At 42.1% G+C, this 21584-nt stretch overlaps 1 protein-coding gene across 2 annotated transcripts in view; it reads right to left on the reverse strand.

Annotated features, from left to right (window-relative positions):
• PREX2 (phosphatidylinositol-3,4,5-trisphosphate dependent Rac exchange factor 2) overlaps nt 1-21584 on the reverse strand; it is a 289511-nt gene that overhangs the window by 70202 nt on the left and 197725 nt on the right. For both annotated transcript variants that reach the window (XM_074944267.1, XM_074944268.1), the window contains 4 exons: nt 18064-18281; nt 14378-14480; nt 11412-11555; nt 5614-5728 (listed from right to left, as the gene is read on the reverse strand). In XM_074944267.1, the coding sequence (XP_074800368.1) occupies nt 5614-5728; nt 11412-11555; nt 14378-14480; nt 18064-18281 (580 nt within the window). The remainder of the gene's footprint in view (nt 1-5613; nt 5729-11411; nt 11556-14377; nt 14481-18063; nt 18282-21584) is intronic.

The following is a 21584-nucleotide window of genomic DNA, read 5'->3' on the forward strand; positions in this document are numbered from 1 at the left end:
ATAAAGATCAGAGCACTGTTTTGATAGATCAGGAGTTGCAAAGAGACACAGTATCCTCTACACAGGGGACAAGCTGGCAGCATATTTTGTCTAATAAAAAAAAGGATGATAGCTGGACTTGGATCAAAAATGCTAGAAGGACTCTGGGAAGAGCTTTGCTCTATATAACGTGAAAGTATCTAGTTAAATAAGTTTAGGTTCTAGAATGCATGTTCTGATTTTATATGTAACCATTTGTTTCCAATATTTCTACTTGATGTTATTTGAATCTCTCCTCTTTGTTAAATAAACTTTTCCTTATTTTCACTATAAACTATAAACATATCTAAGTGCTCTGTGTTACAAGGCGTGGTGACCTGGGTGAAGCCAGTAAGCTGAGTGTACTGCTTCTTTGGGAGCAGCATATCTGTGAGTACTGTGAGTATCCAGTACAACAAGGGCTAGACATTTCAGGGAGATGCTTGGACGGCTTGGGAATTGGAGCATGCCTATTGCTAACCTGCAGAGGGACAGCACAGCCTACATAGGCTGAAAGGGGAGTGCTTGTGTTGTCTGTATACATTTTTTGATGAATCTAGATAAATTTCAAAGCAAAATGTTGTTTTGAAACAAAAAGTTGAAGCATTTCATTAAAAAATATCAAAATGGACCATTTAGACTTTTTCAACAACATTCTTTTCATTTTTTTTTAATTAGACCAAAACTATTTGCTGAATTTGACCTGAATTTGCAAATGATGTCATTTGACCAAAAACTGTATTTTTGGTCAATACTTATTTGCTGAAAAAAATGCTCAGCTCTACTAAAGGGTATTTTTTAAGATGGGAGAGACTAGCATATGCTTGTATTGTGAGGGGAAACAGTCAGAAGAAAGCGAGAGGTTCAGGAGAAGACTGGGTATGGGGGACATCAGGAGATGGGATGAGGTCACTTATATATCAGCTACTGTATCACTAAGGCATACGAGTGTAGGCCTTGCAGGAGCCCTAGGCATAACTAAAAATGTGAACCAAAGCCTGTGAACCAGAGTAGGTCTGGCCTTGGTAGAATAGTAACACAGCAGGAATTGGCTAATGAAGGAAGCACTTCCCTGACTGGAGAGGATGGAACAAGAATACCCGAAGTTCTCAAACAACAATGTAAATAAATTTCCAAGCAATTGTACAGGAATACACTGACCCCTTGTAAGATAAGGATGGGATGACAGGATAATGGATGAGGATGTTTTGTTCGAACTAGCAAGCACAAGGTATAAGGGTGGTAACTAACAACATCTGGAGTGTAATAGGTAACTGTCTTGTATCAGAAGAAGTCATACGAGGGGCAACTTTGTACCGGCCAAGGGACAGAACCCTAGTGGGCCTTTACCTTGTCACAGGCATACCTGCATTAGTGTCCCTGTGACCCGTTGGACAGGGCACTAGTACCGTGGGGGAGGGATTGCTCAGTAGTTTGAGCATTGGCCTGCTAAATCCAGGGTTGTGAGTTCAATCCTTGAGGGGGCCATTTAGGGATCTGGGGCAAAAATTGGGGATTGGTCCTGCTTTGAGCAGGGGTTTGGACTAGATGACCTCCTGAGGTCTCTTCCAGCCCTGATATTCTAAAAACAATAAACCTGGCCAAGTGCCTTTGCCAGCGAACCGAGCCTGTGGTCTTCCTTATGAATAACATTGAGTTCTGCTGAATGAACATGGAGCGCTGTTTGCTAGTGCAGCTGACATCAAAACTCCAAGAACAGCAGCACTGAGCAGCAGCATTCTACAGTGCTAGCAACAATGAGCTCTTTATATTCTTCCTCTAACTTAGCAGATAACTGCTGAGTTATCAAACATACAGTAATAAAGATGTTTAAAATCTTTGCTGACTTAATTGCTTTCTCCTGGTTGTGCAACATCTTCTCATTAAGAAACCTTTAGCTCAGAATAAATTTACAGTGCTGGCAACTGTCACCACCTTCCCAATTTGCAAATAGATATTTTTTTTCCTGCAAGTGTCAGGGAAACAGAAATGGTGACACTTGGTTAACTATAAAAATAAATGCAATCTGGCTGGCAGCGTGAAAAAGAAATACACACCCATTAAGAATGAGTATGGTGCAGATGTTGAAATTTGTTTTTTTTAAAAAATCATAGTTTTATTTATTTATTTACTTCTGAAGTAACAGTTTTACACAGGTAAAGGTTTTCCTACGTGTTGATGCATCCTTTCTGGAATTCTGTAGCAACTCTAATACTTCACTGCACTGAAATTATAAGTTCCTTGTAGTAGTAATTTGATTAAAACTGCTAGGGTTGAGTTAAATAAGAAAGATGGAGGGAGGTTCTATCCTTCTTCCATACACATCTTGTACTATAGCTTCCTCATGAAAATCCTATGATTTATGTTTCAGTCTTGATATATAGTACTTGCAAAAGCCTAAAAACCAGAACTGTAAAAGATTAAAGTTTTATGACTGCCCAACTCAGAGTCAAAGAGAGCAGTTTTGTATCTAGGCCAACATATCTGCTATATCACTGGTGATATTATGAGGAAGCTGGTCAGAGTTCCATCATTAAGGTTGCGCTTTGCAATTAAAGCAGGGACTAAACCTCTCTGTTATGTATGATGAATAAAGCATATTCTCCAATTTCTTTTATCTTTTTTACAGTGTAAATATTTGTAATCAAAAATACTAATATAAAGTGAGCACTGTACTCTTTGCATTCTGTGTTGTAATTGAAATCAATACATTTGAAAATGTAGAACATCAAAAAATATTTCTAATAAATTTAAATTGATGTTCTATTAACAGTGTGATTAAAACTGAGATTAATTGTGAATATTTTCTTCTAACCATTTGACAGCCCTAGTAGATTCTACTACCTGCAGAGTTAAAAGTTATAGTGCCAGTACTTCCAGGGAGCATGCATACATTTCCATGAGATATTTAATTTCAATTTTATGGTTTTCTTTGAGAACTACTATCCAAATGTCACTGAGTTTTGCTGCTGTAGTTACTTTCTTAGAGTCTCTTCAGCCAAACACCTATTCTAACAACTGGCAGAACAAGAATATTAGCATCTGCTTTCCTGGATTTCTTGTACTCTATTTTCACATTATATTACATATGAAGTTAATTCCTTGTCCCTCATTTATGGGACGTGGTATGATCACCATTAAAATGTCAGCACTTATAAACACTTACCATGTTAGTATTGGAGATAACAGGTTTTTTTTCCTATAGTTGGAATATGAAAGACCCACTTGACCCCCTGTGAAATTTTTGAAAAAATATTGTGCTAGAGGTTGGCCACTGGTCAGGTTTGTGGGTAACGATGGCCTTAAGAGTATTGTATCCCATTAAAGCTGCAGCAGTTACTAAGATAGGAAGAATGTAATAATGCACAGCAGCAGAGTCACCTTGTTCTGTGCTCTTTCCAGCTCACACAAGCTAAGTAGAATCAGGCAGCATCAGCACTTTTAGGCCCATTAAGTTAGTGAGATTGTTGCCATTGATTTCAGTAAGCTTTAGGTCAAGCCCTTAGATGGTAAACCTCCTCAACTAGCTGTCTTGTGCCACTAGGGTAAGAGCCAAATCGTCTGGAAGTCAGACTGATGTATGGAAGCAGTAGAACTTCAGTGAAAGGTTGGCCTCAGCTAGCCCATGTGTTGCCATGGTCAGAGAAAGCTGCAGAACCCATGTTTCACACAAGTACTTCCACAATAAAGGAACCAGTAGAAGAAACGGAGAACATGCGCCTGGATGACAGTAAATGAAACAAGGGAAGAGTGAAGACAATCGGGTGCCTAATTATTATAACAACAGTTGGGTTAAAAGTTCAGAGACACAGATATAGTAAACAGAAAGGAAATGCACAATTTTTATTGAATATCTTTTACGAACTCCTAAAGGAATTTCTGAAAGCCCATCAATGAGGTAAAACAGAAGAACACTATGTACACCTAGACATATTTTCAGAAGAAAAGCACAGAGAACCCCGCTTGAAAAAGGTGAGTGGAAGGAACTGTACATTTAATACTGGGATCTTCGCTCTTTTTTTAATACTGCTCACTGTTCCCTGTCCAAGTACTGTCACTTTAAGAAAAGTCTGGACTCAGAATGAATGACTCTCTTTCCTCCTCCTTCCCCTTTCTCCTTCATCTTTACCTCATCATACTTTCCCCCACTTCTCATTTCTTCTTTTAAAAGCCGCCCACCTTCTCAGAGCTAATGGGAACCAGATACCATTACAGATTTCATCAGCCTCATGAAGCCAGAAAAACAAAAAGCCACAATTTTACTGCATTCTTGATTTTCCAGTGAGCCTTTTTGCAATTCATCTACAAATATAGCCTACTCAGAGAAATGTCTTCCACAAATGCAGTGAAAACACCTAATATCTATTGTCCTGGGCTTGTTCCATTACTTTACACAAAATAAAGGCAGAATTTTTTCTGTATGAAAAATTCCACTGGATGTTATTTCCTCATGGAATCATTACAAGAATGCATCATCTTGTGATCTTTTTATGTACAGTGTACACTACACGTGCATATCTCTTAGTTGCAGTTGAAGCATATACCCATGTTTATTTTTCTTTTTTTGTTGACACAATGAGCTTCCAGGAAAACAGCATGGGCTGTTAAATCCTGTTCTGTAGAAATTAAGTAATTAAACCTACAAAATTAGATTATAATATTTAACAATTCTGATATCAATACATCAATTCATTAAAACAACATACAGCTGTAACTCATGATATAGCAATATAGCATTTATCAGTGTCCTTTAGGGAATTTAAGTATACCAGTTTATGGTGTTCATCTCAAGGTAGATATTAATTTAACTGGTATGCACAAAAACTCTAGATTGTCTTAGGTGAGGCATTTCAATCTTACTTTAAATTGAAATTGATAGATTTCTCGAATTGCTTGAGTATATGCACTGAAGTTGTATTATAGTTTTCTAGGTTTACTAGAAAATAAACTAGAGATTAACCTGAATCTAAACCCATTATGCAAAAACTCCCACTAAGTGTTGGATGTTCACATCCACCTTTAAAAGTTGTGGGACAATCTGTAAATTAACACCCCCCCTCTCCATGCACCTTCCCCCATCAAATGTAAACCTAATCTCTTTATAAAAATAAATATTTCCACAGAATTAAAATAGAATGTTTTAGTTCTGTTACAAAACATTTTAAGGGAATCATTTCTTGTCTTTAACATTTTGCTAGGTCATTTTCCCTACGTTATAAAGAATTGTGAGCATTGATTGTGGTTCTCAAACTTTTACTTATGTGGATGCTTATAAGAGAGCTTGGCTCAGAAATCACTTTCCATTACTTTTGTGATCACCCAGACTGTTCCCTTCTCGTATGCAATCAAACAACAACCCTGCAGCAACTATGCTAATAGTGTACGGGGAAAAATATTAGGAAACAATTTCATTATTTTTACTTGTCTTTCAATGCAATTTAGCAATGGAATGAGGAGAGACAGAACCATGAGACCAGCCTGTGCCCTGTGAACTATCAGTGCTCCATGGACCAAAATCTGAGAATGTCTGATTTAGGTTAATTTAAAATGTAAAGTCTACATAGCCACCACAGGGAAGGCTGGCTCACCACTTACCTGAGTTTCTGGTTATACTGTTTGACCTTTTCCAGTGAGGCTGCATTAATCTGGGCTTGAAATTCTTCTACTGACACATTGTCTCTGTAATAATATCCTTCCATGCTCTCCAGTGCTGTGATGAGAGGAAAAAAATCAGTATTAAATATTTACTATACTCTTTCTCTGCAGTTAGAACCTGTCTGCAGTCTAGTGCCATACTTAATCTTGAAGCTGTGACCCTCAACATTGATTGCAAAGCTGTTTCTGTGTGTCATCAAATTTCCACAGATCTTTCTCTAAGATTTCGTTTAAAAATAAAAATACTTCTTGCCCTTAAGAAAAACTGTACAAGACAGGGCTAATATCAGTTCTGTGATTCTAATTAGAGTGATTCTGCCCTCTGAATGTAAATACACAGGCACTATTTAGAACAGTTTTTAGTTCTGAGGTGACCTTGGAAACCTCTGGTTAAAATGAGATACTGTAGCAGTGGTTAGGCTATAGAAAAGGAAGGGACACACAATGACTCTCTTTTACTAGGCCTGATCTTGGGATATGTGCAGCCCCTAAAACTCCAATTGTTTTATTTGAAAGTTTCAGGTGTTCAGTATTTCTCAGGACCAGACTCCACTGAAAAACTTTTCCATACAGTTTGGAAAATGCCTTGTGGACTGAAAAAAATCTCTCCTTTGGGATCAGAAATGTTTTCAGTATCATGTAAACTTTACTCTGACTCCCTGTTAGTTAATATATATACATCTAAAATTAAATTAAATGGAGGAGGGTAGAAGTGAAAAATGACAGAGTGATGGGTACTGAGGTAAATTGTTTAACCCTTCTACTTTTGGCACACTTTTCCCAGCTCTAGTTAAAAAAAACAACACTCAATTTAATTTAGATAGCTATGAAAAATGATTTAACAGCCTGAGTCATACCTACTTTAAAAGACGTAAGAGTGTGGAGCTGAGAAATCAAGATCTTCACATTCACATCTTATTAGATTAATCTCATAATATAGAAATGGGACTTCAGTAAAATACACATAGGGTAGAAGCACTGAAGATTTTGCAATGAGGAACCCTGCCACTTTAATAATAATCTGTACAAATTTTTAAGAGTTAGTTACCCAAGAGAATGATCAGAAAATGCATCTAATAAGCAGAATTCTTACGGGCACAGCTTGCAGGTTCAGAGCCCCAGTTGCACACCAAACACTAATTCTGCTGACAATTCTTAATGTGACCAGTCAGTAAATAATTCATTCATTGTTCAAGAACATGCAAATCACAGTTCCTCTGAGTACTTATAGAGTTCATAATTTTGCTTCTGTACAAAAGATGGCAAAGACTGATGATCAAATTGCCTCCTAAGATGTCCGTCTTGAGCTCAACCAGACAGGGCCCAGGTGGAGGGGCCCACTGTCCGCAATGGTATCTGCATGGTTGTAGGTGTCCAAGTTAGTAGGTTCTGTTGCAGAATTGGGACCTTACTGTGTAGAACAGTTTTGCTCTCCCCTTAAGGAGGGAGCAGGGCATTGTAATGCAGAGAAGCGAGGGGTTTCTGTTTTGGATATTTAAAACCAGAATAGAAAAGTCTAGACTGAGGTTAAATGTGAACTGCCAAAAAATGTTAAAAATAAATACAAATGTTAGTTTTGAAGGTTAATTAGCTCAACTGCAAATGTAAATCTGAAATAAAGAGTTTGATTTTTTTAAAACTTATTTATTCAGTAGATATAAACTCACGCACTGGGAATTCAGAAGACTTTATGACAATAGAAACATCCCCATATATGTTCTCCCTCTCTCTTTTGTACACACATATCATATTCACACACACACACACGCGCTCTGATCCTGCAAGGAGATATAATTTCTGCCCTTTTGAGATCTGTATAGTCAGTCACATGGTTCTAGAAGGTCTGGTTTACAGGTAGAAGGATACATAAGACATGGTAAAGATTTTTAAAGCTCTCTACAAATTTTCTAAGGCCCCAATCCTACAACTGTTTATATACACGATTAACTTTATACATTTGAACTCAATTAGACTACTCACTAGCATAAGGTTAAGTACCTGTGTATTTGCAGGAATGGGGACTAAAATTGTTTTTTTTTTCTTCTGTAAAATACTGTCTGTAGCCCATAAAAAACACATGATGGTGTAATATGAAGATTTAAGTGTCACTCATTTGAAGTGACCTTCACTGACTCATGTATTCATCCTGCAAGTAACAAAAACCCTTTCCAAAGTCATGCTGCTAAAAATCTTTTATACCACAACACCATGTAGACTCTGTATTTAGGCTGGAAAATAGCTTGGCTCTACTGAGTCTCAGAAAGCAAGAATTTCTGCCCCCCACCCCCCCAAAATGAACAGCTGCATCTACAAAATGCTCAGTTCTTGAAGAGATGGCATTTTCTCTCTTGATCACGAACAGATTTCAGTTAGATTTGGAGAACAGTTTCTTGTTAGCCAGTGTAAATGAAGATCAAAGCTTTGATAGTGTGTCATTATAAAACTGATGTGAAAATGAGTCACAGCCAGTGGTGAGCTAGAACTGGTTGTCCCGCCTCCGCCTCCTCCCCTGAACGTGCTGTCCCACTCTGCTTCTCTGCCCCCCCCCCCCCCCGGCTTCCCGTGAATCAGCTGTTCGTGCGGGAAGCCTGGGAGGGCTGAGAAGCAGGCGGCGGCTTTGCACTCAGGCCCAGGGAGGGACAACCGGTTCTAAAAGGGCTTCTAAATTTAACAACCAGCCAAAAGTGGGGCCTTAGGCGCCGACTCTGTGGGTGCTCCGGGGCTGGAGCACCCACGGGGAAAATTTGATGGGTGCAGAGCACCCAATGGCAGCTCCCCACCCCACGCCTGGCCCCAGCTCGCCTCCGCCTCCTCCCCTGGGAGGGCTGAGAAGCAGGCGGTGGCTTTGCGCTCAGGCCCAGGGAGGCAGAGGCAGAGCAGAGGTGAGCTGGGGTGGGGGGGCGCGAGGAGGGCCACCCGTGCCGCAGCAAGTAACCGGGGGGGGGGTAGGTGTGCACGGGAACCACTCCCCGCCCCAGCTCACCTCCGCGCTCAGGCCCAGGGAGACGGAGGTGAGCTGGGGCGGGGAGCGGTTCCCCTGCGCACACCCCCCCGGTTACCTGCTGCGGTGCGGGCGGCCCTCCTCGTGCCCCCCCACCCCAGCTCACCTCCGCTCTGCCTCTGCCTCCCTGGGCCTGAGCGCAAAGCCACCGCCTGCTTCTCAGCCCTCCCAGGCTTCCCGCATGAACAGCTGATTCACGGGAAGCCGGGGGGTGGAGGGAGGCGGAGAAGCAGAACAGGGTGGCGCGTTCAGGGGAGGAGGCAGAGCGGAGCGGAGGTCAGCTGGGGCTGGGCACGGGGTGAGAGGAGCGGCCGCTCCCCCTGCTCCCCCCTAGCTATGCTCCCCCGCCTCTAGGAGCCAGAAGGAACTGCCGGATGCTTCCTGGGAGCTGCGCCAGGTAAGCACCTCCGGGACTCCCCACCTCGCCCCCCAGCAAGTGCCTCTGACTCTTAGCAGTGGGGTGGGCACCCACTACGGTGGCCCACGAGACCCTCCTGCCCAGTTCTGGGGGCAGTCAGGGGACGGGGGGGGTGGATGGGGCAGGAGTCCCCAGGGGGCGGGGGTGGGCCACGACCCCTCGTGGGGTGAGGAGGGAACCGGTTGTTAAGATTTTGGCAGCTCATCACTGGTCACAGCTTACTGTGCGTGTAAGAAAAACGAAAGTGAAGTGACTAGTTCAATGTATCAGACTGTAAGACTTTTGTCATCACTAGAAGGATAGCATGTCTACCTTCTGCTGCTGGGTAAAGTAATGATCGGAAGGAGGAAATGGGTGTTATGCAGGGCATCTGGTTCTCCCCCTTCTTCAGAGTATTTTTCAGAAAGGTATAGAGTTTAACATGGATCCCAGATCCCATACAGATGTGGATGAAAATGGCTGATTTCACAAAGCCAACCTCACCGGTGAAGTAAAATGGATTTTCTCAGTGACATTTTGATAGGATAGTGAATAAAGAAATCTCAGGAGTTTAAATACTGCAAATTATTAAATAGCTGGGCATTCTGGGAATCCTGGTCTCTTGTTCCCTTCCTCAAACTAGCCGATGGTGAATACAGCTAGTGCCACGTCTGAACTTGGACGGTGAGACCAGGGGGCATGTCTTAATATCCAACCACCTGTCAGGAATCAGGGCTGGCAACACAGCTAGTCTCCAGGCAGCCTCATCGGTACAGCTGGCCTGCAGCAAGCTGACCATACCGTCTCTTTGGCTGCAGGGGTCTACAGGGTGGCTCTTAAGCCAGCAAAAGCAGTTAGCTGACTGCTTGATGCTCATGCCCACCATTGTGAAGTCTCCTGCGTTACCTTGTTTCTGCTGCTCCTGCCTTGCACCCAGCCTTGCCTCTGTCCTGCCCTGCCTTGAATCCCTCCTTGCTCCAGTTCCTGACCTCCAGTTTGACTCATGGCTTTGTTTCCTGACTACTGACTCTGGCTTGACCCTGGGTTCAGGTATCCAGTTCCTGTCCTCCGGTCTGACCCTTGGCTCCAGCTTCCGACCACTGGTGCCTGCTCCAACCATTAGGTATGACGCCTGCTCTGAACAATAGGCTTGACAGCCCTCATCCCAGTTGCCTGACACTACTGCCCTGTTCCGTGTAAAAAGACAAGGGCAATTCCTGTGCAATTCTGCAGCACATTCTGTACAAGAAAAAAACCGTTAATATTTTCAAGATCATATTGGAGCCAAGCTATTTCCCATTCTTTGTTTGTCTTTATCATCTCATCATCTGCTGAGATGTTCCTGCTGTTATTCAGTCTCCTCATTGCCCCTCCATTGGGTGAATTTAAATCTATAAATAGTTTAAATGAAAAATCATTCAACTTTTTCTTTGGGACTTCATTTAAAATTGAGCTAACACCTTTTACTTTCAAAGATGTATTTGTCTTGACTTTAGACTGAGGGTTTGCTATTCACCTTTAAATATTTTTGTATTGTACTTACTTTTTATTAGATCAAAAGTTTCCACTAATTCTTCCTTTCCTTCATTTACTTGATTTATGAGCCCCTTCCGTGTGTGTGCCAAGGACCTCCTGCAACATACCGAGAGCTCTCAACTCCCACAAGGAAAGGAAGCTGAAGGCAATCAGCACTTGGCAGGAGGCATTCACCACTTTGGTGAATCAAACCCCACGGTCCTGATGACTATAATGACACCACTGCTCACTGTAGGGAATATGCAATTTACAAACAGCATCAATGCCATTCATCCTTTCACTAATGTTTGTGGTGTCATGGCTACAGATACCTGGAAAGGATATTTAACTGTCTATATGTTTTAAAGAAGAATCAAAGCTGATATCACCTTCGTCCTTTACCTGTTTTTTCTTGCTTTATTCATTTGGAAAATGAAATTTCTTTTCAATTTAAGAGAATTTCCAGGTCTGGGAATTGCCCACTAACATCCACATTGAATGAACTTACAAAAAAAACCAAACAAAAAGATAATCCACTTATTCTCTGCAGTCTGTGTCAGTATGATTGGTTTAAACTCAGAAGTAAACTCTGGAAGAGTTTATATGAAAAATATACTTCATTCCCTTAAAATTAAAATTCATCTCAGAATTAGAACCACAATTCAACAAAGTATTTGAATTGAGGCCCTAATTCTGAACTTAATGAAGCTATTCATGTGCTCAGAGTTACAGATGCGATTAAGAACCTTGCGGAATCATAGCTAAGATGAGACTTCAGATTTTCAAGGTATAGAAAGGTATTTGAAGGTATAGAAAAAGAATTACCTTGTGCAAAAAGTACTGGGTGGATTTTAAACCCTCCTCCATTCTTCAGCTTTTGAGGAAGCTGCTCAAAATGGTAACTATCAAGATAAAAGTAAACCTTCAAAGCTTGCCGGCTTCCTTCTGCTTGATATGTGATTGGAACATCTAAGAAAATATTTAACATTGCCATTTTATTAATAGCCAACAACTATGTGATATTTTCTCTTCCAAAAACTAGAAAGAATGTTACACTCAAAAATTATACACAGCCAAATTCCTGTCCCTAATTCTGCCTGCTTTGCAATGCAACACCATCACAAGGCAGGCAGAAAGATGCCTTAACAGCCCACCACAGGTTCCTGCAACAGAGGGGAGTCTTCAGGTGGTGTAAAGGTGATTCTACACCACCTACTTTCCCACAGGTCTATGAAGGGTGGGGAGGAAGCATGCCAGTGGCAGGAGGGAGTGGGGTGTAGTGCATACTGCTTTTTTGATCCCCATCTGGAACAGCAGACCCTGTGCGATCACTGCAGCTGGCATGAATTAAAGCAACCCATAGGCTTCTTTAAGTTATGCTTGGGGCCACTTGGGCCTCTAGCCAGACCAGGATCAGTGGAGTAGACAGATGCCTTACAGCCACCTTTTACTCCCCTCTCCTCAGCGATGCCAAGTATAAACTCTGTGTAGCTAAGAATGTGTCCCATGGTATTAATTCTAGTCATTGAACCATGGCCTCCTCACATCAGAATTTGTGTAATGCATAAAGCTGAGGAACACATAACTACAGAACCATTCAATGAATAATAGTTAAATTGGAGATTCATTTTCTGACAACTGATTTCTTACTGTACAATACATAAAATTATATAATGGTATGTTTCATTACACACTGACACACCAGATGTCACACTGAATTAAATGGGAAGTTCCTATTCACATTGGTTTAGATTCCTAGATCTTCTAATGCCTCTTGGTCTACCATTTGCAATGACTCCCCAAAGTACATTTTCAATGTTGTGCAGGTGAGTAAGCATGCAACTGCCATTAGCAAAAGCCAGTGAAAATTTACCCTTTTTACTCTAAGGGTACATCTACACTTTGAGCTCAGGGTGTAATTCCCAGCTTAACTAGACATACCTGTGCTAGCTCTGACTGAGCTAGTGCGTCAAAAATAGAGCATAACCACAATGGCGCAAGCAGCAATGAGGGACTAGCCACCCTGAATATGTATCTAGCAAGGTGAAACTATTAAAAGATTTGCTAGGTATGTAATCAGGGCCACTAGTGTCCTGTTCCTCATACTGCCATGGCTACCCTCAATTTTTAGCATGCTAAGTAAACCACAGCCAGCACGGGTATATCTACTCAAGCTGCATATTACACCCCCAGATCAAAGTGCAGACATGCCCTAACCTTAACATTTGCAGAGTTACAGCAACTTACTTCAAATAAAAATGCATGCATATTTCCAGTTATAATTTTAAATTAAAAATTTAAACAAACTACAACCTGTAGATTACTGGTATTGATGCTAGGAGATTATGATTTTGCATTTCCAAGAAAAGAAGGTCAAATCGCAACTTGTCACTATTTTTTGGCATCAAGAAATAATTAATTTAATTTAACTCTGGTAATTATGCTTTGCCGTAAATGAAAAGCTGAATTTGCCACCAAAATCTCCTTCTCCATGAAACCATGAAGTTTGGATAGTTGTGATGGTGGCATTTAAATTAAAGGTTGAAATAGAGCTTGTTGCAATTTTGTTTTGACCTGAATGTTACACATATGATCTCTGTATATCACCATATATGAGAAAGACTTTTCAATGGGAAGGGAGGCAATATGAGCACTGCACAACACAAGCAACTAATCTGCTCCCAACTAGGAATGCTGTCCAGGCTGACCCTCCACCCTAGCTTGGATTGATGTCTGGCTTAATGGGACCTCCTCTTAAAAACACCACTGGAAGTGGTTGAAGCAGGGCTATGGGATCTCCTCCAGACTTGTTCATCCCAACACAGCAGAAGTAGTATATGGATCAAATCCTCACGCACCACCAGCTCTGCAAATGTGAACCCTGGCAACACTCATGGCTGTAAGGTGGTACTTGAATTCTGGGAGTGCTGACACCCTCTCTCACTAGTACCATTGGGGTCTTTTTACTGTAAAAGTTACCTTGTGTGATCTCTATCCCCAGGGCAGTATTTGTTTGGAAAGCTTGAAGTTAATCAGACACACTTTTCCCCATGCTGAGTTATGAGACTTTGGAAAAGCGTGTTTTCATTCACTGTGCCAAATTCACAGCAGGATCTGAACATCAAGAGGGGGGTGCAGAGCCAGAAAAAGGCTGTAACCTCTCCTCCACCAGGAGTCGGCAGTCAGTCAGTGCATCCCCAAGAGTAGCGTGGCCATGGGGGATGCTCTGATTCAGCACATTTCAGTAGCCTGTACCAGCAGGGCTCAGAGGACGCTTCTTGACAATGTAAAGCTGTCCCTGACTGACAGAACCCTGGAGGAAATACCATCTGCCTCTTCTCACTCAGAAGTCAATCTCCTCTTCTAGCACCAGGCTTCTCACTGATGATGTAGATGTGAACAATGTTCTAATGTTCTTCCGTCCTCTCATAACTTCTTTTACACACTGCTCCTCAGTGAAAACTAGCTCTTCTGGACATTTTTTCTGGAATGGTCACTTATCCACTGGCTTCAGTGAGACGACCAATCGTTTACTGAGGCTTGTGAACAGCTGCCAGATAATAATTACTTTTCATCGTGACTGACCTTTGCTGGATATCAGGCGATCTAGTGAGGAAAGGCTCTGTTATTCCATTCCCAGCCCCCTGGCCCATATCATTCCCAAATTAAGACATCTGCCCATGAGCTGAGATGCTCCAGAAGAGAAAAACATTGTATCACTTTAAATATATCTAACATGCGACTGTTTGTTTGTAGAACAATAAATCTCATAAATATACTTCTTTACTCACTTGCAACTAGTGGTTCTGGTTCTGACTGTCTAAAATAAAAAGTAACTTTTTCCAGGTCAAACAAAGCAACCAACGTATCTTCTAGCATGGCTTGTTCATCAGTCTGGAAAAAGGAAAAAAAAATCTCTTCTCAAATAAATATTATGTGATGTTAGCATGATGTTTCCATACTGGAAATCATATAGAGCATGAGCATCAAAAATAACTGCAGAAAGTTACACCCTCCTTCACTGAACTATTAATCTAACTAACTTTCATGAATACCAGATGATGGATTTGTTTTTATTGGGTTTCCACTCCCTCTTCTACTGGCAAAAAAATGATTATTAAAATTGAAATTAGAACTGAAATTATTAAGCTATTTTGCACATACAGCAAGTTAATTTACAGCTACCATTTAATCAAACTGCATTTTTAGTTATGTATGTAAACGGGCAAGCTTACAATGTATATGACACTAAGCCTAGATTTTCAAAATTCTTCTAGTTATTGTGACTCATTGTGTTTTAAAATAGCACCCTGTAACCCCCTTACTCATCATTTGTATATGGTTGTTATATTTCATACAAGGAATTCCTTGCAAGGTGTCATATAAAAGGTCATGAGCGGCTGAAAATCACTGTTCTGTCAAAATATGGGTATCGTTATTAAGGCTATGATTTGGTCATGGAGGTCGCGGAAGACACGGAATCCATGACTTCTGCAAACCTCCGTAACTTCAGTCCGCAGTGGCTGGGAGCTGCAGGGTACCCCCACCTCCTGTCGTGTCTGGGAGCTGCGGGGTAGCCTGCCGCCTGGAGTGGTAGTGGTCCCCCGCAGCTCCCCAGCTGCCATGGGCAGGGGGGAATCCCCAGAGCTCCCCAGTCTTCATGGGTGCTGGGAACCTCCGGAGTGCCCCAGTCCCCACGGGCGGCGGGGAATCCCCAGAGCTCCCCAGTCCCCGCAGGCGGTGGGGAATCCCCTGGAGCTCCCCAGTCCCCATGGGGATGAGGGGCCGCTCCCATGCAGCTCCCCAGCTTCCACGGGGGGGGGGCGGGAACCGCCAGAGCTCCCCAGTCCTTGCAGGCAGAGGGGATCCCCAGCAGCTCCTCAGCCACCACTGCCGACGGGGGAATCCCCCGGAGCTCCCCAGTCCTCATGGGGGAGGGGGCTCCCACGCAGCTCCCCAGCCTCCGTGGGGGCGATTCCCCCGGAGCTCCACAGTCACCACAGGGGGCGGGCTCCCATGCAGCTCCCCAGCCTCTGTGGGGGGGATTCCCCCAGAGCAACCCAGTCCCCTCGGGCAGGCAGGAAATTCCCTGCAGCTCCCTAGCTGCCACAAGTGGCAGGGGAACCCCCGCAGCTCTGCCGCCTGGTTGGGGAAATCCCCCAGACCTCCCGAGTCCCCAGGAAATCCCCCGCAGCTCCCCAGCTGGGGGTCCCTCCCAGCTCCCAACCATGGGGCAGGGGCCACAGCTCCCAGCCACAGCAGGGCAAGGTGCTCAACCCTCCTCCCTCCCTGTTTTGTCATTGACATTTTTAGTAAAAATCAGGGACAGGGACTATCTAGGGACTATCAGGGACTATCTAGCCCCAGATAGTGGGCTAGATTTTCAAAAGTTCCAGTTTATGTGCTTAAGGGGAACTTTTTGTGCCAGCAGTTGAATGGGCAGCTCAAATGTGGGTGAAAATGGGAGAGTAATTTTCACCGTAACCTACCCAATTGTGGATGCAAATCAAGTAGCTAGATATGTCAATGTTCTGATTGGCACCTGTACTTCATTTTTGCACGCTCAGATTTTGTGAACTCTCAAACCAAAATGATGGAAAATCTTACCCTTTGAAAATCAAGTCTCGTATCTCATTACAACTTCAAGAAGTAAATTATAAACCTTTCAAGATATTTTATTGGATCTCTGCTAACAAGGGAAGTATTCACCAACAAATATAGTTAGCCTGGAAGTAAATACTTAGAGCAGTCACAGCAGAATCAATACCCAGTTAAAATAATTCATATTACCGTCCCTTCTATGCTAAACTATCAAGCAGACAAATGTAAACCTGATGTATATTTAATTCTTTCTGCAAGCACTGAAACAGTTAATAAATGAACAACAAAACAGACGGCAATAAACATAATCCCTATAACATGACAATTAGCTGAATGTTACTGATTTACACAGAGGGGAAAAAACAATTTTCCCTGTTCCATGAACTAAAATAGTATTTCCCATGTATTTATGAAGAAGGGATTCTGCCTGCAACATTTTACCTAATGGTTCAATTTATTAACCCCTGGAGAGAAGGCAATTTTTATCACCAGAGTAATCTGAATACCATTCAACCACATGGGAAATCTTTACAAAATTGTTCACTCTTTATTGAAATCCAGATGTAATCAGTATAACTGCCCTCACAAGCCCTTGTTTAAAGTAACATGGATCATCTGTATACTGAATGCTTGGTTAGAAAATACTGAAAAAGTTGTTCTTAAAGACTTTTCCCTGAAGCGATGAATGTTATTACTGAACTAACTCAGTACTCCATTTTGTGCACAAAAAAAAAAAAAACTTTACAAAACTGACTAATGTTAATTTTAATTTAAAATTGCATAATTGGAACACTTCATCCTGACTATTATTACCAGTATATGAGTACATGAAAATAACAGTTAAATAATGTGGGATTTTAATTACAAAGGAGCAATCTCTTGAGCCTTGAAGCAAAATCCACAAGTTATGGTGTGCCTGTGGTAATGGTTATCTTGTGACAGAATTACAACATCTAAGAAGGTGATAAAACACAACTGCAAATACAGAGGACAGTGTATTAAAAGGTCTCAAGCTTTCACAATAAGAAGTCAGAGACTGACTCTCCAAACCAGTAGGCCCAATCCTCAGGACCAGCCATTTGGCACCTAGCAGCTCAGGGGAGGAGTGACTGCAGAGGACATTGCAAAAACAGCTTTCCAGCTCCCTGATCATCAGACTACCAGATACCAGTCTAGTCTGCTAAGTGACTTAAAGTAGCCTCAGGGATCCATGCAGGCAGCCAGGGATTACTAGAATGAGGGGGTGCTTTGGCTATGGCCCTTTTTTCTCAGCCATGACCCTTTTGCCAAGGGCAGTGGGAAGGGTGGCAAAGGAGCAACAATGGTCTACCTGTGGATTCCCTGCTGAATTCCTACTGACTGTTTACATCAACTTTCAGTTTGGTTTGTGCCACCTTGGCGGCAAAGCAGCCCCAGCAAGACTGAAGATTTAGCCCTTAGAATTGAATTACCAAGGGAAAGTGGGGATTTTCTGTTAAAAATAGGTCATGAGTATTGCATTTTCCTTATATTGCTAATTACAGTGACTGAAGCTATGGTGATCACCTCATATATACTTATTGTTAAGAGGGGAAATAGCTGTGTGGTGTCTAATGGCAAATTGGATTTTTTAATCGCGATTATTATGTGTTCCTCATACACCTTCTCAGTATCTAGTACCTTGAAACAGAAACATAACATTATGTTTGTGAGCAACATTATTAATTTCCCATATCAGTAATTATTTGAACCGCAAACTTCCTGAATAGCAGCTAATAAAGTACATGAGCTAAACACAAAGGATGCAGGATACTGTAAACATAATGCACCTTGCTTCGTGCTGCCCTTATTCAGCACTGTCATATTGACTCATGTGGTTACTGCATGAGATTCTTACCAGGTTAGGTGACAGCAATGACTGGAAGTGAAGGAGGACACCTGCATTAGCTATCTGTTCCAACCACCTTCTGCTGGCCTCTTGAGTCTCCATTTCATACTCTTTGCTGTTGTCAAACATCTGATTTAAGGCAGCCATTAGTTGCTCTGAAAAAGCACAGACTGTGGCCACCAGACTTTGGCAGAAGACCATGTCTCGTCTGAGCTGTATCTCACTATCTGTGAGGGGAAGACCAGAAGAGGAAAAGCAAGAAAAATGGGAGAATAAATTAACAGTAAAGTAACTGTAGCAAGTTTTTGTTTTGTTTTAAGCAAAGAGCCTTTGTTTTCTGGAAAAATAAAATCTCACATCACAAAAAAACCTTAACTAAGAGATTTTACCCCTTATTTGAAAAAATTCAAAACAAATTAAAGGAGTTGTGTGAAAATAGTTAAATATGCTTTACGTACAAACTGGTTTAAAATTCACAATCCATTGAATAGTCATTAAAATGTCCCAATTTAGAAATCAAACTTTGGTAAGCAATTTACTTTCTGAGTCAGTAATGTTACTGTGGGTAGCTCATATTCCAAGCTTTGGAATTAGAGTAATAAACTCAGTAGAGTAAGTGTTGCCTTTAGCTTAATGAAGTCTTTAATTAAAGTCTTAATTTAAATGCCACAATGTAATTTCCTTTCCAATACACAGGTTTTGTAGGTGTCTTTGACTCTTTCCAGAGTCATAGTTCTGAACTATAAAATGTCCATCTCTCTCTCTCCTCGCCGCCCTCTCCGCCCCCCCTTCCCTTCCCTCCCCCCCTCCCTCTTTCTGTCTGGTGGCAATTTCTCTTCTGCTCATAGGTCCTTCTTCTACAGACTCCCATAAAGAGTCATTTTTCAACCCTCTGCCTGGTTCTTTTTTGCTCATCATCATTCTATCTTTAATCCTTACCAAGCTCATTGTGATATCACTCAACTGCAAATATCTTTCAGCCTTTAATGTCTCCTCTCCTGACTTTTTCTGCTCTCTGCTTGTCACAACTAGATTGTATCCAAACCAGAACTAGCACCTAAAACAAACCCTGCTCCACATGGCAGCACCATTGCTGTGAAACACCTGCCTTGCTGCCTGAGCTCTGACTGATTAGGGGGTGTGTCAAGGGGAAGAACTGGCTTCTCGCTCCATCCCCAAGAAAGCTGATTGGTTATTCTACCCATGTCCAATATACTATTATCAGCCCTCTTGCCATTACAGGATGGAGATGCTACTCCAGAGGAGAATCTGCCCTTCCCCAAGTTTGGGACAGTTATAGATGGTTATAGGTTATAGATGGTTATAGGTCAGTTGGACAGCTCTTGGCCTATCAGTTGGGGGAGACTGCATGATGTGAGCTGCAGACAGGGGTCACATGATGTTGCTGCTGGACCACAGCAGGCCCAACCACAACCCAAACACAAGGGCTGTGAGACTGGCTTAGAGAGAAGGTGGGACCAGAGGTGTAACCAGGGCAGCCAGCAGGGACTGAGTGACTGCAGGCAAGGGAAGATCCAGTTGCTCGGAGAAGCCCTGACTAGTACTCCACCTACAACGTCAGACCCCTGGGGATGACAGGAGGAATAGAAACTGGCTGGTGTGAGCTCATCCTTTATAGAAACATTGGCCACCAATTCAATGGGAAAGAGGTGTCCCTAACCTGGGACCAAGGTTGGTGATACACTTGGGGATGTTTGGTTACCAATGGAGTAAGACCTCTTTTATCATAGAATCATAGAATATCAGGGTTGGAAGGGACCTCAGGAGTTCATCTAGTCCAACCCCCTGCTCAAAGCAGGACCAATCCCCAACTAAATCATCCCAGCCAGGGCTTTGTCAAGCTGGGCCTTAAAAACCTCTAAGGAAGGAGATTCTACCACCTCCCTAGGTAACCCATTCCAGTGCTTCACCACCCTCCAAGTGAAAAAGTTTTTCCTTATATCCTAATATTTTATTAGCATCTCGAGTTTATTGCATTGAGGCTTGGTGCATAATTCCTGTGGTAATTGACTACATGGGACTCTCAAATTGTTCCTTTTATTAACACTACAGCTCCATTCATGAAGGCTGATAAAGGTGTTGGGATATAGCTGTGTGTTGTAATTCTTCCTGCTTACTGACTTCACAAAGGTAGAAGAAGGGTTCTCCACCCCAGAGGAAAAGGGTGTGAATTTGAGACAGCCTAGCAAAATGGTGAGCCCCCTATTGCAATCAACCCCACCTTTTGGGGTGTTCAAAATCCAGATCTTAATTTTGTGGCTCAGGACCTTTTAGTTTTAACAAGGTAAAAGTTGAGGGGCATGGTTCTACACTGACTCACACCTTGGTAGTCATTACACCTGTGAGAAGTGAATGCAAAGTGGCTGTAAAATATTTTTTCTGATTTGGTAGTTTTACACCCATTTTGCTCTTATATCAATGACTACATATGGTGTAGGACAATGGTGAATTTGGCCCACTGTGAACAGACAGGATCCCTATTCTGTTTTCAATAAAGTAAAACCACAGTGGGTTAGAATCCAAACTTGTCCCCATTCTGCGGCTTTCCCTTTTCCATTAACTGAAATAACCGTACAGAAAACTCAGCCTGAAGTTGGCTTTTTCCTGAGGTTTCTCCCTGCAGGGCCTCTCCATCTTTGCTCCTAGTTCTCCCTCTCTCACAGAGAGGCTCAAACCCTTTTATATCTCTGGGATGGAACTATAGGACTCACCTGACCAGGTAACCAGTAAAAATAATTCCACATCTATAGGAATAACCCTGAATCCTAACAACTTCTTAACAAAATATGTGCTTCCCATGAGCAACAAGAGCCCCCTCAGCATAACTCCATCCTCTCTATCTTCCTTCTTAACTCAAACTTCACATTTGCTTCCACTGTCTCTAACCTTGGAAACATCTTTGACCATGAGTTTGCTTTCTTTCCCCTACCTGTCTGTAAGGACTTTTAGAATACTGTCCACAAGTGCTACGGCTTCTTTACACCATTTCTAATGAAATCATTATCCGAGCCTTTATGTTTTCTGATCTTGATTACTGTAACGTCCTTCCTATGACCTCTACAAGTTCTATTCTTCAGAATCCAACATATGTAGAAAATACTGCTGCTGTTCTTTTTTCTCACAGAGAAATACAATCATCTCCCCCATGCTCAGATAATCCCACTGGTTCCCCAGTTCACATAACGATCGAACAGGCCTTCCTGATTTTTAACACTGAACATATATTTGCACCCATATGGATCTTGTTCTCTCTGCATTCCCCACTGAGCTATCTCCATTTGTCTAGCAGCAGCTGATTCACTGTGCTTTCATAGATCCTTCACTCCTGCAATGCCTGCCTTCTGATGCAGCCTTCCTGTATCACCAACACCCCGCATTTTCAAATTTGTCTAATATATTTTAACACTGTGTTTAATATTGAACTCAATAGCATTTTGTGATACAGTTTTTATGAGAGACTCTATAAAAACTAAAGTTGTAGAATCTGAAAAATGATGCAAGCCCTGCAA

This window comes from Natator depressus, chromosome 2, assembly GCF_965152275.1.
Source record: "Natator depressus isolate rNatDep1 chromosome 2, rNatDep2.hap1, whole genome shotgun sequence".
In the NCBI taxonomy this organism is placed as follows: Eukaryota; Metazoa; Chordata; order Testudines; family Cheloniidae; genus Natator; species Natator depressus.